Here is a 25,002-nt window from a genome sequence, read left to right as displayed (position 1 = left end):
GCCGTCTATGGGGTCACACAGGGTCGGACACGACTGAAGTGACTTAGCATAGCATAGCATATGTTTGAAATGTAATTAATTCACGATGTTGTGTTAGTTTCAAGTGCACAGCAAAGTGATTCAGTTATATAGATAGATATATTCTTTTTCAGGTTCCTTCCCACTATAGGTTATTACAAGATATTGAGTATATTTCCCTGTGCTATACAGTCAGTCCTTGTTGTTTACCTGTGTTTTTTCTACGTATAGTGGTTTGGATCTGCTAATCCCAAACTCCCAATCCCTCACTCCCGCACCTAATCTCACCCTTGGCAACCACAAATCTGTTGTATATATCTGTGATTATGTTTCTATCTCATAGATATGTTCATTTGATATTGTTCATTTTATTCATATATATTGTTCATTTTAGATTTCGCATGTAAGTGACAGCATATGGTATTTGTCTTTCTCTTTCTGATTTTGCTCAGTATGATAATCTCTTGATTCATTTATGCTGCTGCAAATGGAATTATTTCATTCCTTTTTATGGCTGAGTAATTTTCTGTTGTGTATATATTCCACATCTTCATCCATTCATCTGTCTATGGACATTTGTTTGGATATGTCTTGCCTATGACTTGTGAATAATACTGCTATGAACACAAGGGAACATGTATCTTTTTGAACTATAGTTTTGTCTGGGTATATGCTCAGGAGTGGGATTGCTTAACCATATGGCAACTCTGATTTTTTGAGGAACCTCTATACTTTCTCCATAGCTACATGAATTTACAGTCCCACCAACAGTGTAGGAGGGTTCCATTTTCTCCACACTCTGTCTAGCATTTGTACACTTTTTAAAAATAACATTTATTTATTTATGGCTGCACTGGATCTTTGTTTCTGCACACGGACTACTCTCTAGTTGCCATGTGCAGGCTCCTCGTTGCAGTGGGTTCTCTTGTGGAGCATGGGCTCTAGGGCGTCAGTAGTTGTGGTTTGCGGGCTCTAGAGCAGAGGCTCAGTAGTTGTGGTGCGTGGACTCAGTTGCCCCATGGCATGTGAGTTCCTAGTTCCAGGACCAAGGATTGAACCTGTGTCCCCCGCATTGGTAGGCAGAGTCTTAACCACTGGACTACCAGGGAAGCCCCTGTAGACTTTTTAATGATGGGCAATCTGACTGGTGTGAGGTGGTTAATCTTAACAAATAAGAGCATCAGTCATTTTTTATTTTATTTTTTAGTTTCATCATAGCATGTGGGAACTTAGTTCCCTAACTAGGGATTGAACCCATGCTTCCTGCAGTGTAAGCATGGAGTCTTAACCACTGGACCTCCAGGGAAGTCCCAAGAGAATCAGAGTTGATAGAAAGGTGCTGGGGGCCTAGAACCTCACCATCTATTTCTCTTTCCCCTGAGGCACCTGTAGGAACCTTGGGTTTCCATAGAACACAGTTTGAAATTACTGATCTAGTCCATGGATTGATAAAATTTCTCTGCAAAGGGCAGGATAGTAAACACTTTAGACTTTGTGGACAATCTCTGTTGCAACTATCCAACTCAGCCATTGTAGTGAAGAAGCAGCCACAGATAATACATCCAAGATGAAAATGTGTCCATGGAAACTACTTAGTGAAAGAAGCAGGTTACAAAACATCAGCACCAATAAAATTATTAAAATGATTATTGAGGGCTTCCCTGGTGGCTCAGTGGTAAAGAATCCACTTGCCGATGCAGGGGACATGGGCTTGATCCCTGATCCAGGAAGATCCCACATGCTGCAGGGCAACTAAGCCCGTGTGCTGCAATTACTGAGCTTGTGCTCTAGGGCCCAGGAGCTGCAACCGCTGAGCCCACGGCGTCCCAGAGCCCATGCTCCGCAACGAGAGAAGCCACTGCAATGAGAAGACTGTGCACTGAAACTAGAGAGGGCTAAAGCAATAAACTAGGTAGGTTAAATAATTTGCCAGTAGATATGGAGCTGGAATTTAAACCCACACAGTCTAATTGCAGAGCCTAAGTTTGAAACACTACAGTATATTGCCTTTTATGTTTACATATATATATATGTTTACGGGGCTTCCCTGGTAGCTAGTGGTAAAGAATCTGCCTGCAATGCAGGAGATGCATCAGATGTGGGTTCGATCCCTGTGTTGGAAGGATCCACTGGAGGAGGATTTGGAAACCCACTCCATTATTCTTGCTTCGAGAATCCCGTGGACTGAAGAGCCTGGTGGGCTACTGAGCAACTGAGCATGCATGCACATAAATATTTACATAAGCACCAAAAAGATGTAGAAAGAAATACACCAAAACGTTACACAGACTTTCTTCATCATGTAGAGATTATAATGCAGGGAGTGATTTATAAATAAGATGGTTTTAATTCTGTATCACCATCACAACTTACATAGTTCCATTATGAGGCAGTAGGAGTTTTTCTTTCTAAAGAGCTGTCCAGTTCTAACATTCTAGAATTCCTCAAGGCCTCTGCCACCTCTGGAGTTTGGTGTGAGGAGGAGGCAGAGGCAGGAGGTGGTGGTAGAAGGGTCTGGGGAGCTTGTCTCAGCACTGGAGGGCACTTGAAGCACTTAGAGGTTCCGGGCTGCTCCCCCAGCCTCTAACCTTCCACCTCTCCCTCTAGCCCTTCCTACCATCTCAGTGGCTTTTCTGGCCTCTAATTACCAGGAATACAGAGGGAACCACAGCTTCTGTTTAGACCAGAAAGAAGAAAAGAAAAAAAGGAGCTAGATACCCGTCAGTGGCGCTTAAGGGAGGATGGTTTCCAAACTGGACCCTGGGAGGGGCAGTGACGGAGCAGGGGAGGGGTCAGGTCTGAGATGGGCGGTGGCCTGACCAGGTAGCCTCAGACCTATTATGGAGCCATAGGATTCAGGAACACACTCCCCAAAATGTCAAGCGGAGTAGGGTGGGGATCAAGTCAAGTCGGGTGGGGTGGCACATGAGCCAGGTGCCAGGAACCGTATGAGTGGGCCTAGCAGCAGTGGGGGCCCAGGGCTGCTCGGCTCTCTTGTGTTTTCTCGGCTTCCACTATCAAAAGGGCATCAAGGAAGACTTCCCTGGAAGTTCAGTGGTTAAGACTCCATGCTTCCACTGTAGGGGGCACAGGTTTGATCCCTTATCAGGGAACTAAGATCCTACCTGCCCTGAGGTACAGCTAAAAAAAAGCGGGGGGGGGGGGGGGGGTGGGCGCGGCATTAACAAGGAGGCTGGTGACCAGGTGGTCTGATGACTCCAGCTGTGTCCCCGAGGAAGAGCTGAGGGGGTGGGCCAGGGATGGGAGTAGGAATGGGTAAGGGAGTGTGTTCTGCCTCTGAGGCACCACCATGGGGAGCGGCTGGACTGATGCCTGAGTGTCATGATATATCTAGCCTCCATTATGAGAAGTGCTGGGGAGATGTGTGTGGGCTCAACACCAGAATTTCCCCGCCGCCCAGAGCTGTCTGGAGTTGAGCCAGTTGCTTGTAGAGCTCTCTCTCAGGGCTGGTATGCAGGCCAAGACTTGGGGCCCCACTATCGGGGGGAGGCAGGGTGGGGGTGTGTGTGGACATTGGACTGGACAACCAGCCAGGTCTTCTTCCCCAAGACTCTGCAATGATGATAACAGTAGCCAGGCTGAGCACCCACCGTGTGCCTGCATCATCTCATTTCACTGTGAGAAAAAGGCATAGTTATTATTTTACAGATGAGAAAACTGAGATCCTGAGGACAGTTAAGCAACCTCCCAAGCTCATGCCATCAGGAAACAGCCAGGCTGGCACTGAACCCATCTGTTTGTCTGCAGAGCTGCATTCTCATCTAAGATCCAGCTGGCTTCTAGCTGTCTGGGGATTTTTAGTCCTAAAAGGACTAGGATGCTAGGAGCCCAGGATGAGCAGACCAGTGGGGGATAGCAGAGGCCTTGTTTCCAGAGGCTTTGATATTATCTTTCAAAGTTCTGACTGGCAGTCTGAGATCTGTAGACCTATCCCTTCCTGGGGAGCAGATCAGCTCCCCAAGCTTTCTCTCATCCACTTAAACTAAGTGACCACAGCCCCTAAAGACATGGAAATCTAAAAGCAGCTCTGCGGGACACTCCCCAGAAATTACAGGCTTGTGTTTTTGAAGAGACCATCCCTAATTAAAGGAGAATGCCACGGAGAGGGCTGTGACCTGAACAACCACCGCTCTCCTCCCACTCAGTGCCATGCTTGAGGGTTCATTTTTCCTTCTCATAGTCTGCAGGGTTGAAAGGATCCAGATCTGCAGATCTACAAATTCTAGTTTTCAAACTTCAAGTTGCATAATGGTGAAACTTTTTGTTCAAAAGACTTGATTTGTGGAATGCCACCATCAAGCATTAGGCATTCCTATTTCAGTCTCAGAGTCTTAACGTAAGCCACCTTGTATAATCTCACAATAGCCAGCTGAGGTAGATATGTCATGATCTGCGTTGTACAGATGAGGAAGTGAGTTGCACAAAAGAATCCATTACTTTCCCCTCAAGGCCATGCAGTTAGTAAGTAGTGGAGGTAGAATTTGCACCCAGATCTGCTCAAGTCCTGAGTGTGGCTTAATACCTCTGGGCTGTAGGAGGGAGCTGGGTAGGTAAAACTGTATGTTAAGCTGCCTTGGTTTGGCATCTGCCTTGGTTTGGCTTCTGCCTTGATTTGGCACACTCCTGTACCCTGTGGAGCCATTGTGGAACCAGACCGGCACCAGAGAGTAGTTTAAAAAACTGGAAACAAGTCCAGTGTCCATCAATGTTGAATGAAGAATACTTTGTGGTATGGCCATACAAAGGCATACTACTCAGTGATAGGAAGAAATAAACTATTGAGACCTCAATAACATGAGTGAATTCCAAAGTCACTGTGGTGAGTGGGAAAAGCCAGACAGAAATGAGTCTATTCTGTATGACTGTATTTATAGAAAAGTCTAGGAACTTAAAACTGACTGATAGCGGCAGAAAGCAGATTGGTGGTTATTTGGGGGTGGAGGGAGGGGTGGGAGGGTTACCAAGGGGTCTGATGAGTTTCCCAGGTGATGAACATCACTCTCTTGATTGTGGTGATAGTTTCATGAGCGTGTCTGTATATCCTTTAATATTATATATAGGGTTAAGTTGTGTGCCATTTATCAAATGAAGTTATACCTCATTAAAGTTGTTAAAAAAAAAAAAGTCAAAAACTTGTAATTAACAGGAGACATGGATAGGAGATGACTTGTTCAAGCTTGCTCAGAGTTGAGAGACTCCCTCTGTGGACCCTCTGCTACCTTCTCCCAAGTCCAGCACTGGACTCTGCTGGGGCTCTGCCTCCAGCACCATAGGGCTTGTGTGGCTTCTCTCCAGCCCTGGGTATGTCAGCCCTGGAAAAGGTAGGGCTTTGGCCATGGAGGACACGGGGGGAAGGTGGACAGAGGCAAAGGTGATGGGAGCCTGGAATAGTGAGCCCCAAGAGGGGCTCCAGACTGCTGTATTCACACAGGGACCTTTTACAAAAATATAAACCTGCTAAAAGGATTGGACCAGGTAATTGCTGCCTCTATAAGATTAACTCAAAGAATGCCTCCTACACTTCTACCATGTTTGAGTCTGTCCTGGTCCACTGTCTTACAGGGACCAGATAAAAATGAATGTCATATTATTAGAGAAATGCAAATCAAAACTACAATGAAATATCACCTCACACCAGTCAGAATGGCCATCATCAAAAAGTCCACAAACAATAAATGCTGGAGAAGGTGTGGAGAAAAGGGGACCTTCCTGTACCATTCGTGCAAATGTAAACTGATACGCCACTATGGAAGACGGTATGGAGATTCCTTAAAAAACTAGGAATAAAACCACCATATGACCCAGCAATCCCACTTCTAGGCATACACCCTGAGGAAACCAAAATTGAAAAAGACACGTGTACCCCAATGTTTATTGTAGTACTATGTACAATAGCTAGAACATGGAAGCAACCTAGATGTCCACTGACAGATGAATCGATAAAGAAGGTGTGGGATATATACACAATGGAATATTACTCAGTCATAAAAAGGAATGCATTTGAGTCAGTTCTAATGAGGTGGATGAACCTAGAGCCTATCATACAGAGTGAAGTAAGTCGGAAAGAGAAGGATAAAAATTGTAAACTAACACATATATATGGAATCTAGAAAGATGGTACAGATTAATGTATTTACGGGGCAGCAGTGGAGATACAGAGAACAGTCTATGAACACGGGGAGGGGGAGGGGAGGGCAAGGTGTATGGAGAGAGTAACATGGAAACTCACATTACCTTATGCAAAATAGATAGCCAATGGGAATTTGCTGTATGTCTCAGGAAACAAACAGGGGCTCTGTATTGACCTAGAGGGGTGGGATGGGACGGGAGATGGGTGGGAGGTTCAAAAGGGAGGGGACCTATGTACATCTATGACTGATTCATGCTAATGTTTGACAGAAAACAACAAAATTCTGTAAAGCAATTATCCTTCAATTAAAAGATAAATAAATTAAAAAAAAAAAAAAAGAATGACATAAACATAAGGGCAGGATGCACAATAAAAAGCCCCCAAATAGCAGCCATTACACATCCAATCAAATATCCCCACTGTGCCTGCTTTCTGCACTGAGGGAACAGATGTGTGGCCTGATCTTTAAGGACAGGAAAGACACGTGGATGAAAAGCTTTGCCTCAGCCCTGAAGCTAGGAGGATAAATGCTGGGAGGGCCAAGAGGAGATATAAATTACTTCCAGTTGTGGAGGTTTCCTGGAGGCTGTGGTATGCAAGGGAGGGAAAGGAATTTGTACGTGGAGACAGGCGGTGGTGGGGAGACAGGCGGTGGTGGGGAGGCAGGCGAGATCATTCCATCTTGAGGCAGTGTGAACAAAAGCAAGGCAGCTGGGAGATGCAGCTGGCTGTAGAGAGGGCTGGGAAGGCTGAGCAGGTGGGCTGGGGTCAGGCACTGGGGCAAGCACCAGGGTGACATGTGGACACATTTGCTCCCCCCACAACACACACACACACCCTGCTGTGGGATCTCATTGGCTCCCGCTGCTTGGGGCATTGAAGACCAAAACCTAGGGCCTCAGCTGGAAACCTGGATTCCAGCAGGGAGTGGTAGGGTGGAGAAGAATCAAAGCAAAGGAACTCCTCCAAGGACCACTCGCCCCAAGAGGCACCAGTGTCTCCATCCTTGGGTGTTCCCAGTGGGCCAGCCAGCATCAACCAGGTCTCCTGGGAAGCTGTGAAAATGGAAAAACTCAAGTTTGTACTCCCAGAGTCCACAGAAACTCTCCATGGATGGTCAAAGCCAAAGAATAGCGCCATCTTGTGGCCAAGACACCTAGATACCGGGAAGGCTGGGAGAGGCCCTGTGCCCCTGAGGGACCACAAAGGCAGAAAGGGATGAGACTTGTTTTAATGCTCTCATAATGGGCCAGAATTACACTAGCACACAGTTTAGAGCTGGCAGAGTTTTACTTAAGGCCCCTGGGGTGCAGATGCTGTGCACTGTACAGAGGAGGAAACTACTTCTGGGACAGACGGGGTGACTGGTCCAAGGTCACAGGTGGCCGAAGGCAGAGCCAGGTCTCATCTCATCTCAGGTCACTGATCAAAGCAGTGATGTGGTTCCCAAGACCTTTCAGTAGGAATGCCAGGTCAAAACTGCTCCCACAAGATGCCTTTTTTTCCCTTTCTCTTACAATCATGCAGTGAAGTTTCCAGGATCTAAATGCTGTGTGATGACCTCATCTCGCCCCAATGGCCCATGGGAGATGTGCTTATGTATTCTTGTGTTTCAAACATTCCTGTTTTAATTTCTACCATGGCATAACCCACATAACCATAAACTCTTTGAGACACTCAGAAATGTTCAAGCGTGTAAAAGGGTCCTGAGATGAAACAGTTTGAGAGCTGCTGCTTTAAAGTATTTTTAAAAAAGTAAATAAAGCTATACAAATGAAAACATTCCCTTTGTTTTGTATAACTGAATCAACTCTGTGAGGCACTAACTTCTAGGTTGACTGGGATTCTAATTGCCATCTCTATAGATATTTGATTAATTAAATACACATCAAAAAAATGTACGTGAATAGAGAATGTTCACTGAGTGATTTCTAACTGGCAAGCACTCTCTAAGTGATTTACATGAGTCATCTCATTTAATCCCCACAACCACCATTTGCAAGAGATGCTGTTACCACATTTTATGCCTGTGGACACCAAGAGATTACGTGGCCCAGCTGGGAGATGTGGAGCTTGGACTCTACCCCAGACAGTCTCTCTCTTCCCATTATTCTGATATACAAGTACATCTTCCCATCATTATTCCCATTACCATACAATTTTACATCCCTTAAATGCATTCACTTGACAGACAAAAGTTTTTCAACATATGGAGTCTAAGAAAGTAGTGAAAAGAAAGAGGATCACCAACCGAACCCAACACCTTCACTTATACATGAGGAAAAGTGAGGCCCAGAGAGGGTGAGTGATCTGCAAAAGCTCACACAGCCAAGATTCAGGATCCACTGGACCTGGGAGCTGTCAGAACACCAACCCAAGGAAGCACTGTAGTTATTTCCTTCACAGCAACATGTGAGCAGCACAGCACAGCACGTAAGCAAGTGACAAGACCAGGCAAGAGACAGTATCACCAGCAAAATCGGCTTGACTTTATTGCAGGGAAGCTACAGAGGAGCAGGGCAAATGAGGGTCTCCGCAGGACTACCACTGCTGGGTGGGATTGCCAGGTCCTAGATCTGTCTGGAAGGCAGGAGAGGATCAGCGTCCTGGAAGAAATGAGAAGTGAGGTGGAACACTGGTGCCATCTGCTGTGCACATGGAGACATTACAAACGCAGTCAAGATGCACTAAGAGGCAGTTGCAGGGGGTGAAGTGGGAAACCCAGGTGCCGAGTAGGACTAGAACCCCATGTCCAGCCCTGCACGCCGCTCCTACAAGAATGCCTTGACCTTGCTAAGCTGATCACTGCTGAAGCCCTCTTCCAGGCCACTGCTGAAGCCCTCTTTCAGGCTCTGGCAGGGCTGCTGGAGCACTTCCTCTGCCCTGTTTCAACTTAACTGGGATGGCAACAAAAAAAAGCCATGAGCAAACAAATCTGCTAAGAGCCAGATGATCAAGGAGACCTAATAACCAATAAACATTCATCCTTTGGTTCCTGAACCTGGCTTCCAATCAGTCACTGGGGAGCCTCTTTAAACAGACTCAGAGACAGATGCTGCCTGGTGTATGGGAGTAAAACTGGCTTGATCAGTGATTCTCACCCAGTGCTGTGGTATGAACCTCCAGGAGCCTCTTTATACTACACATCGTTACTGACAGGTGTGCAGACCAAACTCTATGATGCCTGAATTTGCTGTGAATACGGGGGTGGTGAGAGTGGGCCGTGGATGAGATGATGGTAATGACTCGATAATGTTGGATCTGGGTGACGGGCATGTGGAGATTCATTTTACGACTCCACTTGCATAGTTTTGATAGTTCCTATAATTAAAAAAAAAAAGCTAAAATAGATAAATTATGAAAACTACTATGAGAACGTTCTATCTAGCCATTGAAAGGAATGAAGTACTGGTACATGCTAAGCTTGAGTGAATCCTGAAAACATTATGCTGAATGAAAGAAGCCAGACACAAAAGGTCATGTAACGTTTCCTTTTGTAGGAAGCATCCAGAAGAGGTGCGTCCAGAAGGGCAGAAAGCAGATTTGTGGTTGCCAGGGGATGGAGAAAGGAGGCAGCAGGGAATGAGTGTGAGCTTAAATGGGTACAGGGAGTCTTCCCAGTGTGATGAAAGTTTTGAAACTGGAGTGGAGGTACAACACTGTGAACACACTATACAGGCCCATGAGCGGTACATGTGAGGAATGGTTAGTTGAACGTTATGAGAATTTCATCTCAATTTAAAAAGAAGAGCCTACTATGAGAAAAAACACACATTAAGCTATACATGGTTTACAATTGGCAGGTATTACTTTATATATATATATATATATATATATATTTTTTTTTTTTTTTTTAATTCTTTTGCCTGTGTTGGGTCTTGGTTGAGGCATGCGGGATCTAGTTCCCTGACCAGGGATTGAACTCGGGCCCCCTGAATTGGGCATGCAGAGTGTTAGCCACTGAACCACTGGACCACCAGGGAAGTCTAGGTATTAATTTTTTAGTTAAAATTTGCATGCTCAAGTCAGGAGTTTCCAATTCAGTGTGTCTACACTGGGGCTCCCCCATGTGTGGAGCCACTGAGTAACTTTTCCCTTCCTCCATCCATCCTTGCAATAGAGACTAGTACAAACACAATCTTATACCCAATATAAAATAGGGCTACTTAGGTTAGATGGAGGGGCCCAGGGTCCCCCCTTCCCTCCCAAAACCCCAGGGACACAGGATCCACCATGATGAACACTGCTGCTGCTGCTAAGTCGCTTCAGTCGTGTCCGACTCTGTGGGACCCCATAGATGGCAGCCCACTAGGCTCCTCTGTCCCTGGGATTCTCCAGGCAAGAATACTGGAGTGGGTTGCCATTTCCTTCTCCAATGCATGAAAGTGAAAAGTGAAAGTGAAGTTGCTCAGTCGTGCCCGACTCTTAGCGACCCCATGGACTGCAGCCCACCAGGCCCCTCCGTCCATGGGATTTTCCAGGCAAGAGTACTGGAGTGGGGTGCCATTGCCTTCTCTGGATGAACACTGGTATGGTGGAAACATTACTCTCCCTTTAAAGAGCATCCTTCATATTCAGAGGGACGTCATAGCAACCCCCACAAGGCAGGAAAGCAAGGTAGAGGTTACAGCCCCATTTTGCAGGAGAGAGGACTAGGTCTCAGGAATAAAAGACGGATGTCCAAAGTCAGAGTGTGAACTGAGGGCAGAGCTAAAACTAGACCCCTGGAAAACTGATTATTCACCCTGGGCTCCTTCCTGAACATGGTTGTATCCATGGGCAGAAAGGGGAAGAGGAAGACAGGCACACCTGATCTGCATGTGATGTCACCAGACACACAGCACATTGCCACGGCGCAGATTCCAACACCCACCTTTAGGAAGGAGGCTGCGGCTGAAGGTCACTGCCGTGGCCCGCCAGGTGGTTGGACACCTGACTTGCAGCCTGCTCCTGGCACTCATCTGCGTGAAGCTTTGGTCAAGTCACTTCCCTTCTCCAGGCCGTGTGTTTCCTGATTACAGTGAGAGCCCTGGCCGACATTAGGGATGTCGTGATTGTTGTCATCCACGCATTAAAGGTGCACAGGGGCAGTGACCCCTAGGAGGGCTGTGCTCTGAAGGGTTCTGAGGCTGTGACTGGGCACAGAGGGAAGGAACGCTGCACGGATGACTAAAGTCTGCCCTGGCTCCACAGTGAAGGGTGCTGGCACGGTGCCACCTGCTTTTCTGGATTGTGTAAAATCAAAGGGAACAGCCAGCTTAAACACGCTGCTGAGGTTTGTTTCTGTTGTTTTTCACCTTTGATGGCTGTATGTTATACTTTAGTGTACAATGTAATGATCTGTAACTTATCAGATGAATACACCCACATGGAGAAGGAAAGGGCAACCCACTCCGGTATTCTTGCCTGGAGAATCCCACGGACAAAGGAGCCTGGTGGGCTACAGTCCATGGGGTCGCAGAGTCGGACACGACCGAGCGACTAACACACACACACACCCACATACCCTCACCAGACTAGTGTTCATTTTTCTAGAATTTCCATAGATGAAAGCATACAGTACGTTTCCTGTTCTTGGCTTCTTTCACTCACTTCTTTTATATGTGAGATTCACTGAAGTTGTTGCATGGACAATAGTATTCAATTACATGGCTATAACACAGTTTGTTTACTCACCTAGTGATGGACACTGGGTTGTTTCCAGCTTTGGGCTATTACAAGTCAAGCCACTACCAGTATTTACAAGTCTTTGTATAGACAGTGCTTCCCATTTCTCTTGGGTAAATACTAGGCAAGGAATGGCTGGGTCATACAGTAAGCTTTAAGAAGCTACCAAACTGATCACACTGTTTTTGCACCAGTCTGGGAAAAGGGCATGTTTGGGAAGCTGACAACAGTTCTAAGTGGGGATGGAAACCAAGGTGAATTCACTTACCTGGTCAGTGAACAAAGCTTAGGGAGTAAGTGAAGTATAATACCTCTGAAGGGACCGTTATATTACCAAAGTAAAAGACACACTGCCCAGGGCCAGATGCTTACATTTAAACCCTGTTGATCACAAACTATAGCCCAAAGTCATAGAGGGGTCTCCGGGATACATCAAGCAGTGCTCTTTCTGCTTGCGGGAAATTGGAAGGAGTCCCTGAGCTTGTGGTTTGCATTAGGTAATGATATACTTGGTGGCCATGTTGGGGCCTTACCCACCTGCCCATGTTGGTCCATCCTGCAGGCTGCTGGATGGGGCCTCTCTATTTGGGGCCAAGGTAGGAGACAGCCTTTCCTGTTTTCCCCAGGGTCTCCAGCAAAGTGTCCACGCTGTGCTCAGAGTTGATACAGACCTTTTTGTTGGGCAGGTCAATGTCAAATTGAACTCCTGCAGGAAGTGGGGTGGGGAAGACAGACATATACCCAGTCAGGCTCCTAAATTGTTCACCCTACTCTTTCCCTCTCCTCTACACCAGGGATTGGCAAACTTCTGAAAAGGGCCAGAGAGCCCATGGTTTAGGAACTGTGAGCTGCATGGACTCGGCCCCATCATCTTCTGTAGATTGTTTTGTGTTGTTGTGGCTTCCCTGCTGGCTCAGCTGGCAGGGAATCCACCTGCAATGTGGAAGACCTGGGTTTGATTCCTGGGTTGGGAAGATCCTCTGGAGAAGGGAAAGGCTACCCGTATTCTGGCCTGGAGAATTCCATGACTTGTATAGTCCATGGGGTCACAGAGCTGGACATGACTGAGCGACTTTCGCTTTTGTGTCCAACTCTTTTGCGAATGCATGTATTGCAGCCTGCCAGGCTCCTCTGCCCATGGGATTTCCCAGGCAAGAATCTGGAGTGGGTTGCCATTTCCTTCTCCAGGGGATCTTTCCGACCCAGGGATTGAACCCATTTCTCTTGTGGTTCCTGAATTGGTAGGCAGATCTTTACCACGTGAGCCACCTGGAAAGCCCCATATTGTTTTACATGCCTGAAAAAATGTAAAAACCATTCTCAGCTATGCAATAACAGACTGTGGGCCCAAAGGCTATAATTTGTCTATCTCTCCTCTAAATAAGGGCTGTAAAAAAATTTTTTTTCTTAATTGCAAAAGTAATACAGACATGCCAATTCTTTTTTTGGCCACATTCTGTGGTTTGTGGGATCTTAGTTCCCTGACCAGGGATCAACCCTGTGCCCCCTGCAGTGGAAGCATGAAGTCTTAACCACTGGACTGCCTGGGAAGTCCCCAGACACGCCATTAAAAAAAAAAAAAAAAAAAAGACAACCATTTTTGAATAAAATTTGAAATTGTAAGGCCCCCTACTATTTCCTGCCTCTAAGAATCACTGAATAATAGGGACTCATCAAGTGTTTCTCCTGATGGACAAATGAAAAGTCATTTTCCAAAGTAGCATCATACTCTGTAAACAAGTTACTTATATGTCACTTTCCAGTGTCCAGGACACCTTGCCATCTTAGCACATATAGAGACTTACTTCATTCTTTTTGACAGCCACACCATATCCCACAGTGTTACTGTATCACAGGGCTTCCCAAGTGGCCCAGTGGTAAAGAATCTGCCTGTCACTGCAGGAGATACAAGAGACTCAGGTTTGATCCCTGAATCAGGAAGATCCCCTGGAGCAGAGAATGGCAACGCTCTCCGGTGTTCTTCCCTTGAGAATCTTATGGACAGAGGAACCTGGAGGGCTACGGGCCATGGGATCACAAAGAGTTGGACACAACTGAGCAACTGTGCACACACACCATCCATCTACTCAGTCCCCCTCTACAAGACACTGAGGTTGCTTCCAATTTCTCACTATGATCAAAACAATGTGGACATACTTGAACATATCTTATAAAACTTGTGAAAATATTTCTATACCATGAATTCATAAAATGGAAAGTGTGGGGCAAAATATTGGTGTACTTTAAATGTTCACAGATATTGCAGAACTGCCCTCCTAAAGAGCTGTGTCCATTTAAGGACCCTTGGTGGCATATGTGAGTAGGTACAAACGGGTCTTGTTGAAATAACAAAGGCAGAGTCCCAGGCTTGGCTTCACCACTGATGTCGGCTGGGTCCTGCCCATCACAGGCCCTAGTCTCCCCATCAGAACATGAAGGAGTTGGGGTCAGCCAGCCCTTGTGGGCGCACCAGTGAAGGGACCTCAAAAAACACATGGCACAGGATTCAGTCCTAACCTGACTCTGGACCTACTGGACACCAGGGGCGGAGGGCAGTGCATCCTGGCTGCACTCTGGGTTTTGTCTTTTGCTTCAGAAGGGCCTCCCTCCTCTTTAGAGTAAATATTCTGGTGGCATCATAGAGCTAGAAGACACTCTGGGATCATGAGACCCAGTGGATTTCAAAGCTGTGTTTCTAGCAACCCAGGTCCCCAGGCAGGTGTTCTGGAGCTGGCAAGAATGAAAGCACGCTGGCCTTCACTTCATCCAGACCTGCTGCTTGTATACAGGGGCTTCCGAGCAGGGTTTCACTCTTTTAAAAAATAAAAAAAAAAATGCATTTATTTTTGGCTGTGCTGGAACTTCGTTGCTGTGCGAGCTTTTCTCCAGTTGTGGTGAGTGTGGGCTACTCTCTGGTTGCGGCGCACAGGCTTCTCATTGCAGCGGCTCCTCTTGTGGAGCACAGACTCGAGGGCACATGGGCTTCAGTAGTTGCAGTTTCCAGGTTTTAGAACACATGCTTAGTAGTGCACGAGCTTAGCTGCTCAGTGGCACGTAGGATCTTCCCAGCCCAGCCCAGGGATCGAACCCATGTCTCCTGCAATGGCAGGCATATTCTTTACCACTGAGCCACCAGGTAAGCCGTGGAGTTTCACCTTAAAGCATCCAGAGCAAAGCTAAGAGACTGACATTCCCATACCACAGCTGGGGAAAACCAGGCCCGGGAAGAGGAGGCCATGGTCACACAGGAAGTTAGTGGTCAAGTTCTTTCCATTGCTTCAGATTTTTTCAAGTTCAGGTTCCAGTTTGCAGTCTAGAAATTAGCCATGGACTCACTATGAGACTCTGGGCAAGTCACTTCCTGCTCTGGGGCCTGGTGTCAACATCCCCATTCCACAGATGGAAAGTATAGCTCAGAGGACTGTTTTAAGTGCTAACAAGATGACAACCCCATGAGAGCCCTTGGAAAACTGGGTGTTATTATTGTGGGAGGTCTGACTCAATGGACATGAACTTGGGCAGACTCCCCGAGATGGTGACAGGAAGGCCTGGTGTGCTACAGTCCATTGGGTTGAGAAGAGTCGGACATGGGTTGAGAAGAGTCGGACATGACTTGATGACTGAACAACAAAAACAGTGGGAGTTGGGAGGAAAGTTTAAGAAGGAGGGGGCATATGAATACCTGTGACTAATTTATGTTGATGTATGGCAGAAACCAACAAAATATTATAAAGCAATTATCCTTCAATTAAAAATAAATACAAAGAGAAAGAAAATTGGGTGTTTTATTATCCAGGGTTTCAGAAATGAAAATCTGAAAAGACGGATTGCCCCCAGGACTCTGATTACAACTCTGTTGTTATCTCATGGAACCCCAGGACCAGACCCTAACCCATTCTGGGCCTGTTTCCGCAGATGAGAAGTGAGGGGACTGGAGAATGGTTTTCTAAATACACCCAAAAGGGGTGCTTTAGAAGTTCTACCAGCATGACTGACTGAAAGTTTGTTTTTTAAAATGTTACAACTTTTAAAATCTTAATAGAAAATGACACTCAAATGTATCACATAACAAAAGTTACCACAGTGGAGATGAATGTAACATAGTAACTAGTCCTGCAAGGGCTCCTCCAGGCCAGATTTACTGGCTGAGTCATTTACTAGCTGTGTGATACCAATAGATCATTCAACCTCTCTGAACTTCAGTTTCCTCCTGCTTGCAACAGAGATGGTCAAAGAAACTATCTGAAACGGTTATGGTGAGGATTAAATGACATGATCCACAGAAGCCATGAAGCAGAGTACTTGGCACATGCCAAGTAACTCAGTACGTTTTGGTTTCACTGTTATTATCAGCTTAAACTCAAGATTCTCCTGCTCCATGCCTGCATTCATTTAATGTAAGTGTACCAGTCTCCCCACCCCACCCGCAACCCGGGCCACTCACTCACCTCCTAGCTTGTTGAGGACTCGAGTGACTGCGTTAGAACAGCCTTCACAGGTCATATCCACCGAGAACTCGTGCTTCTGAAACAGACAAAGGGGACCATGAGCCAGGTCCTGCACAGGGACCCCCACACCCACTAGCATGCAGGCCCACTCAGGGCCCCAAGACAGAGGGCAGAGAGAAAGGCAAGATCGGGCTGTCATCAGACTCATCAGTAGCCTGAGTCTCACTCTACTAAATTGTACAGTGGAGTAACTCAGGGTCTCTATATCTCAGAGGTGGTTGTGTTAAAGGACAGAATCCCTAGAAAATTTTTAGCAGTATCTGGCACACAATGTATTGCATCACCTGGGAAGGAAGTTTAAAATGCGGGTTTCTAGTCTCACTTTCAACATTCTGATTTTTCAGCTATGCAGTTGTCTCAGGATCACTAGTAACTCTGGTCAGGGGAGTGGCGGGAGGCATGCTCTGAGCAGTGCTGATCTGGGGGTCATAATTATGCATCAGATCACTCTCTGCATTAGAATCACCTGGGAGCTTATTAAAAACTGTAGGTTCTGGTCAGCAATCCAGAGGGCTGAGGTGTCCACTACTGCCAATAAGCTTCCATGGTGATTCTGAAGTACAGAGACCACTGTCACATTCCAAGTGCCTCAGAGGCAGCACCTAAGTCCCAGAAAGGGAGAGAATATGCCTGGGTTCCCAGTGAGCTAAAGCTGGCCCAGTAAGAGGACTCAAGTTTCTGGACTCTCCATGTGGGCTCAACATCCTACCATATCCAGGATATCCAACAAACCAAGGGCATGAAGGCAAGCTCCCAGAACATGAGTTCTGTTCAGTTCACTGCTGCATCCCCAGTAAAGGGAAAGGTGAGTGCCTGGCACAGAGGAGGGGCTTAATACAGTTTGTTGAGGGAATGGATAATTGATACAGCTGCTTGAAGAACCCTGGGTTCTTCCTTTGGTTTCAAACAAAGTTTATTTATACCAATACTTCCTTTATTGTAATCTCTGGAAATGAGACCTGGCTTCAGATCCCAGCTCTGGCACTTAGTAGCTGTGTGGCCATGAGTAAGGAACTTTACTTACTCCTTTGTGCCTTGGTTTCTATATCTGAAAAATGGGGATGAGAGTTCCTTTCCAGGCTGGTGAAGACAATGAACACAGGATTTTAAGCATAGCAGCCAGCATGCAAGATGGCCCCATGATCTCTTCAGTTCAGTTCAGTTTAGTCACTCAGTCGTGTCCAACTCTTTGTGACCCCATGGACTGCAGCACGCCAGGCCTCCCTGTCCATCACCAACTCCTGGAGTTTATGCAAGCTCATGTCCATTGAGTAGGTGATGTCATCCAACTATCTCATCCTCTGTCATCCCCTTCTCTTTCCACCTTCAAATCTTTCCCAGTATCAGGGTCTTTTCAAATGAGTCAGTTCTTCGCATCAGGTGGCCAAAGTATTGGAGTTTCAGCTTCAGCATCAGTTCTTCCAATGAGTATTCAGGACTGATCTCTTCTAGGATGGACTGGTTGGATCTCCTTGCAGTCCAAGGGATTCTCAAGAGTCTTCTCCAACACCACAGATCAAGAGCATTGATTCTTCGGCACTTAGCTTTCTTTATAGTCCAACTCTCACATCCATACATGACTACTGGAAAAACCATAGCCTTAACTAGACGGACCTTTGTTGACAAAATAATGTCTCTGCTTTTTAATATGCTGTCTAGGTTGGTCATAACTTTTCTTCCAAGGAACAAGCATCTTTTAATTTCATGGCTGCAGTCACCACCTGCAATTATTTTGAAGCCCCCCAAAATAAAGTCTGTCACTGTTTCCCCATCTATTGGCCATGAAGTGATGGGACCAGATGCCATGATCTTAGTTTTCTGAATGTTGAGTTTTAAGACAACTTTTTCACTCTCCTCTTTTGCTTTCATCAAGAGGCTCTTTAGTTCTTCACTTTCTGCCATAAGGGTGGTGTCATCTGCATATCTGAGGTTACTGGTATTTCTCCCGGCAATCTTGATTCCAGCTTGTGCTTCATCCAGCCCAGCATTTCTCATGATGTACTCTGTATATAAGTTAAATAAGCAGGGTGACAATATACAGCCTTGACATACTCCTTTTTCTATTTGGAACCAGTCTGTTGTTCCATGTCCAGTTCTAACGGTTGCTTCCTGACATGCATACAGATTTCTCAGGAGGCAGGTCAGGTGGTGTGGTATTCCCCTCTCTTTAAGAATTTTCCACAGTTTGTGGTGATCCACATAGTCAAAGGCTTTGGCATAGTCAATAAAGCAGATGTTTTTCTGGAACCCTCTTGCTTTTTTGATGATCCAATGGATGTTGGCAATTTGATCTCTGGTTCCTCTGCCTTTTCTAAAACCAGCTTGAACATCTGGAAGTTCACAGTTCACGTACTATTGAAGCCTGGCTTGGAGAATTTTGAGCATTACTTTACTAGCATGTGAGATGAGTGCAATTGTGTGGTAGTTTGAGCATTCTTTGGAACTGCCTTTCTTCAGGATTGGGATGAAAATTGACCTTATCCAGTCCTGAGGCCACTGCTGAGTTTTCCAAATTTGCTGGCATATTGAGTGCAGCACTTTCACAGCATCATCTTTTAGGATTTGAAATAGCTCAACTGGAATTCCATCACTTCCACTAGCTTTGGTCGTAATGACGCTTCCTAAAACCCACTTGACTTTGCATTCCAGGATATCTGGCTCTAGGTAAGTGATCACATCATCGTGATTATCTGGGTCATGAAGATCTTTTTTCTACAGTTCTTCTGTGTATTTTTGCCACCTCTTCTTAATATCTTCTGCTTCTGTTAGGTCCATACCATTTCTGTCCTTTATTATGCCCATCTTTGCATGAAATGTTCTCTTGATATCTCTAATTTTCTTGAAGAGATCTCTAGTCTTTCCCATTCTATTGTTTTTCTCTATTTCTTTACACTGAGCACTGAAGAAGGCTTTCTTATCTCTCTTTGCTATTCTTTGGAACTGTGCATTCAAATGGGTATATCTTTCCTTTTCTCCTTGTCTTTTGCTTTTCTTCTATGATATCTGCCTCTTGGTATTTATGCCATTGAGTAGTCTCATCCTACAACATCTCAAGGTTAGCCTGTATGTCTTGTAGAACATGGCTGAAGTGATGTTAGGGGACCTTGGAGGCTAACTCATAAAAGACATGTGTTGTCTGCCTTATTCTCTCTAGGATCATTTACTCCAGAGGAAACTGGCTGTCATGTCCTAAGGACTCTCAAGCAAACCTATGGAGAGGTACACACGGTGAGGAACTGAGCCCTTCGGCCAACAGCCATGTGAGGGAGCCCTCTTGAAAGCTGATCCTCCTTCAGAGGGCCACAGCACTGAACAATATGGTTACCGCACCTCCCGAGAGACCCTGAGCCAGAAACACCAGTAAACTGCTTCCAGAGTCCTGACTCTCACAAGCTGTAAGTTAATGAATATTTGTTGTCTTAAACCACTAAGTCTGGGGGGCAATTAATCAGGAGTGATAGATAACTAGTATGTTAGGTAAAGAGATTGGAGCCTAGTAGTAGGTTCCACTGGGGTAAAAAGTTAGGGACTTTCCTGGTGGCCCAGTGGCTAAGACTCTGCAGTCTCACAGCCAAGGGCCGGAGTTCAATCCCCAGTTGGGGAACTAAACTCTGTGGTGTGGCCAAACAAAAAAAAAAAAAGAAAGTTAGCTATTCAGATTATTATTGTTATTACTTTATTCCACTTCCCTCTTTTCTATCCCTTAAAAAGAAGAAAAAACAAAAAACTATGGCTACATTTTTCATGGAGTATTTCAAATCTGTTACCTTAATAGGAATTCTGGGCATAGCACTGTTTCTTACTGGAAGACCTCAGGCAAAATCCTTGCCCTTAAGGGCCCCAGTTCCCTTATCTAAACCATTAACCAATTAAGTTTTCTCAGCCTCAGTGCACATAAGAATCACTTCAGGCCTTGGGGACCAGCCAGGTCTGCAGGCTGCCTCAGTGGGCACTGTGGCTCTGGGTGGGCCCTGGGACCCTCCATTTTTATTTTAACCCACTGAGGAGACAGAAGGGTAAGACCACACACCTGAGAAAAACTGGTCTAAATGGCTTCTCAGGCTCTCTCCAAGTCTCAAACCATCGTTGGGTCTGGATTATCATCATGCTGTACAAGGGAAACTGAGGCCAAGAGTGAAGTACTTCGGTTTTCAGTGCTGAGTTATATAACCATCATTTGCACCATCATTACACAACCAGAAAACCACTATTTTACTGAGGCCAAATCTGCAAAACTTGCCTTAAAGAAAATAGTCTTCCTTTTCTTCTAGTTAAACACATTTGATTCTTTCAGCTAATTTTGTGACTATTCAGCAACAACCACAACAAATTCTGGAAATAAGGATTTCTAGTGAGGACTCCAAAATCTTGCTAGGTGGTTCTCAGTATCAGCATCACCTGGAAACATGCCAGAAATGCAGACTCTCAGGTCCTACCATCAGGCCTCCTGAATCAGAATCCTCGGTTTTTAACAAGACACCCAGCTCATTCCTGCCCACATAATAGTTTAAGATGCTGCTCCAGCACACAAACTGGCAAACTACAGCCTGCCTGCAACCTGGCTTTGTAAAGTTATACTGAAACACAGCTAAGCTCATTCATTTACTTTCACACTAGAATGGCCGAGTTGAGGACCTGTAACAGACCATATGGTTCATGAAGACTTAGATATTTACTGTCTGGCCCTTTAAGAAAAAGTTTGCTGACTCCTGCTCTAGAGTAATTGGTAATCAAGATTAGTCAGTGGGGCGGGGGTGGGGGTGGGGGGCTTCCCTGGTGGTCCAGTGGTTAAGACTTAGCCTTCTAATGCAGAGGTTGCAGATTCGATCCCTGGTTGGGGAGCTAAGATCCTACATACCTTACAGCCAAAAAACCAGAACATAAAGCAGAAGCAATATGGTAACAAATTCAATAAAGATTTTTAAAATAGTCCACAACAACAACAATAGATTGGTCAGTAGCTTGAATCTGTATTCCAATCCAAAGCTTTAATAGGTTTGCAAGACCAACATAAGACCTAAATCTGTTGAGTACCCACTATGTGAAATGCTCTTTATATAGTATCTAAGTCAGTCCCCACCCAGCTTGGAAAGGGAGCTAGTCACTCTACTATACTTAGGAGAAAACTGAGGTTCCAGGGGTTGACTAAGCCACCCAGTCACGTGGTGGGTATATATGGAGGTTGGGACTTGAATCCAGGTTTTTCTGGCTCCAGGGACACCTTGCTGGTTCTGAACTAGCAAATGGGGCTGCAGAAACCCCGAGATAGGGACACCTTGGGAAGGAGCACAAGTTTTTGCTGCCCGAGGACCTAAAGTCAATAGATCTCTAGAGCTTTCTTTTGTTGGCTATGAAGGACAGGTCTCTTTCCATCCTGCACAGTACAGAGGTCAGAAGCCAGCAGATGGGCAATCGTTATTCAGTGCTCTCTTCCAGTACCTCTGAGTTGCAAAAGCAAATATGGGGGTTGTGGAAAGCCTCCTTAATGAGTAGAGTAATCAGTTCTTTACAGAGAATCCTAGGACTGGCCCCACCACTGAATGCTTAACTTTGCACAAAGCCAGCCCCTCAGCGCCTCTGCTCTGCCACCTATAAAACAGTTTCTGTAAAGAAGATGAAAAAGCCCAGTCATCTGTACAATCCTTTAATAGAATCTCAGAACTGGAAGGGCGGGAATGGAATGGAGTCATACCATCCAGACGCCTCCCAGAGGCGAAATGCTTTCTCAAATATCCAGAACATTCCGTCTTTGAACACCTTGATGATTGGAAATTTACTAAGAGTGCCTACTATGTGCCAGGCATTGTCCATGCATGTCTTTGTTTAATCACCACAACAACCCCACAAGATAGGCCTTAGTATTGTCACTTCTTGAAGGCTGAGGTTAGGTCACTCACTCAGGGTGACAGACAGAGAACAGCCACTGTGGTCCTTGTTAACACAGGGTTAACTGCCTGCTGTAGTTCTACCCAATTTGTCCTAGGTCTACACAAGAGCTACCATTCCTTCGGGACTATGTCAGTGGCTGAGTTACGAATTTTACTGGCACTTTTCCTGTTACTACTACTGACAGTCCTGTGAGGTTGCAGTTTTTATCCCCATTGTATGCTGAGGAAATCAAGGGACAGAGAGGTAAAGCAGTGTGTCTAAAGTCACCAGCTGGCAAGGGTGGGGTTGGGGCACAGATTTTTCAAAGGAGTTTCGGAGATTCCAAGTGTTTGTGTGAGAAACCTCTCAGGTGACTCATTGTTCCCTTTCCAGCTTTGGTGTGAGTCCCTTGATTAATGCCCTTCTTCCTTCAGCTTTTCATCTCATGATAATACTGCCAAGTGCCCTCTTCATTCTGATCATCCACTCTGGTGGGTCTTTTGTCAAAATCTCCAGAAGTATAAAAAAATAAATAAATGCCCAGAAGTGAACCTAGAATAGAGCCACCCTCAAGCTGGCTTTTCCCTCATGCCACCCAGCCACCGAAACCTGGTAGCCTCCACTATCCCAGACCCAGAGTGATTCGTGTTGTTCTCTGACACTGTCAGGCAGATTTGCTCAACTGGGAGGGCTGGTTCTCTCAGGTTCTTTGTTCATACTTTGGGTTGTCTGAGGATTTGTCTTAAGGTGCCTGGCAAGACCCAAAGGAAATGACACTTGAGATGTTTGTAACCTGGCCCGGAGGAGCCTCTGGCTCACCTGTCAGCTCCCCAAAGCTAGGCTGCTAAGACACAGGGCATCTGTGGGATACCTCTGGGTACCCACTTGGAGCAGAGCCATAAAATCAGGCAACCCTGGGGAAAAGTGTTAAGCACCACAAGACACCAGCCAGGAGCCCCGAGATCAGATCAGGAACAGAACTTCCTCCCAAGCCAGCATGACTACTTTTATTGAGCAATTATCATGTGAGATCAGGAGAGACTTGGACCCTGAAGATAAGGGGCTTAATCTGAGCGCACCCATTTCTCAACACCACCCTGAATAAATCAGTGGACCTTTTTTTGTAATCTGAAAAAGGCCTTAATTTTTTACCTACAAAATGAGACCATGAGACTGAGTCAGTTGCAAAGGTGCCCTAAGACCTGCTCTGCCCATCCCAAACTCTGCCACTGAGAAACTGGTGACTTTGGGCAGGACCCCGAACCTCTCTGGAGCCCACGGGTTCAGGTTCATTAAGTGACCGGTAGGAAAGGTTGAAAGCACTCTCTCCATTCAGCACGGCCCAACCTGAAACTCAAGAGTGGGCAGGGGAAGGGAAGAAAAACACAGATCTCTGAACACCCGTCCTATATGGGAGGCAAAAGCCACCGCAAACCCCTCTTTCAGGCCAGCTCCACCAGAAGAGGCATCCAGGTGGGGCACCCAGAGACCAGCCGTCCCCGTTCCGGATAGCCACCAACTCCCTGTGTGATCTCTGCGACTCCCTGCCCCTGTTGGGGTGGTCTCAGTTTCCCCGTCTATGCATGAAAGGTTTAGGCTTGTAATCGCATGAAGGCTAGGAGCTTCCATATGCTGAAGCCTGACTCCCAGATAAAATTCTTTTTGGGATCCGATTTTCTGGAGGGTCGCAGAAGCTGGGGGGAGCTAGGTGGGAGGGGCAAGAAGTGAGGCGACAGTTCCGGCAGCTGCCAGAGCCCTTGAAGAGGGACGTCTGACCCTCCGGCAGCCGAGCAAGCCGGAGGCCGAGGGTCTGCGCGGGGCGGGGACGGCGCGACCACTTACCGGCATGATTGAGGAGGAGGTGGTGGCTGCGGCGGTGACTACGCCTCCACCGGCTCTGAGCGCTGACGCGGCCACGCTTCCGGGTGTGCACGCCACAGGAGCCGCCCTCTGGTCCCGGCCCCGCCCCCTCCGGTCCTGGCCCCGCCCCCTCTGGCCTTGCGGGCTGGCAGCCACCTGAAGGCCGTTGGCCTCTCCGCTGACTTCCGGCCAGCACGGGGCCCCTGGACGCCAGCCACGTCTGCGCTAGGCGGTGGGAGGGACAGCTCGGCTAGCTTGCCTTGCTGGTTGGCCATTTTTAGAACGCCTGCTCGGTGTCAGGCTGCTATTAGGGGCTGGGAAGGCCGGGCCCCCTGCTGTGAACAGGCCAGACACAGCCTCCACCCCACCCCAGTCCCTCCCTAGAGGGACAATCTCAGTTATACTTAGTATTTGCTGATTGCCAGCCGTGGGGCGGCACAATGCTAGGCATCCAAGATGCAGTAATGAAAAAGACACAGCCTAGCAGGGAGCCAGGGAAGCAAGAGGATCATGCAGGACAATACAAGTGTTAAAGGAGCTTGTGCCTTTGGAGCCATGAAAGGATCTCTCTCTCAGACTGGAGAGGATGGGGACGGTTCACAAAGAGAGGAGGCTTGCAGAGGAGGAAGTTTTGCTTCATCTCAAGATGGAAGATGGACCCACTGGGAAGGAAGGAGACAGAAGAGCATGTAAAAGTTGAAAGGGGGACGTCCCTGGTGGTCTAGTGGTTAAGAACCTGCTTTGCAAGGAGAGGATGTGTGTGCTCAGTCCTGTCTAACGTCTTTGCAACCCCATGGACTGTAAGTCCACCAAGCTTAAGTGTCCACAGTCAATAAGTATTAAAGTTGAAAGGCATTAGAGGGCATGCCTTGGGAGGCCAAGATATTTAGACTGAGAGGCAGGCACAGAAAGAGATGGGGAAACAAGCTA

The 25,002-nt window shown here is 46.6% G+C and overlaps 1 protein-coding gene across 3 annotated transcripts; it reads right to left on the bottom strand.

Annotated features, from left to right (window-relative positions):
• Positions 1 to 2,342: 2,342 nt before the first annotated feature.
• On the bottom strand, positions 2,343 to 24,206 carry ATOX1 (antioxidant 1 copper chaperone). 3 transcript variants are annotated; one of them, XM_006071641.4, is made up of 4 exons: positions 24,055 to 24,206; positions 16,285 to 16,360; positions 12,374 to 12,542; positions 2,343 to 3,654 (listed from the first exon to the last, which is right to left on the bottom strand). In XM_006071641.4, exons 1-3 carry the CDS (start codon positions 24,058 to 24,060, stop codon positions 12,418 to 12,420), a joined length of 207 nt encoding a protein of 68 aa, XP_006071703.1. In that variant the 5' UTR covers positions 24,061 to 24,206; the 3' UTR covers positions 2,343 to 3,654; positions 12,374 to 12,417. The 3 variants fall into 3 exon arrangements, with proteins under 3 accessions (XP_006071703.1, XP_006071702.1, XP_044803367.1); XM_006071640.4 differs by lacking the exon at positions 2,343 to 3,654 and adding an exon at positions 8,637 to 8,775 and having other exon boundaries at positions 24,055 to 24,204; XM_044947432.2 differs by lacking the exon at positions 2,343 to 3,654 and adding an exon at positions 11,108 to 11,180.
• Positions 24,207 to 25,002: the final 796 nt, after the last annotated feature.

The sequence above is a fragment of the Bubalus bubalis genome, chromosome 9, assembly GCF_019923935.1.
Source record: "Bubalus bubalis isolate 160015118507 breed Murrah chromosome 9, NDDB_SH_1, whole genome shotgun sequence".
In the NCBI taxonomy this organism is placed as follows: domain Eukaryota; kingdom Metazoa; phylum Chordata; class Mammalia; order Artiodactyla; family Bovidae; genus Bubalus; species Bubalus bubalis.
Note: the sequence above shows the minus strand (reverse complement) of the source record. Positions and strands in the feature narration are given on the sequence as shown.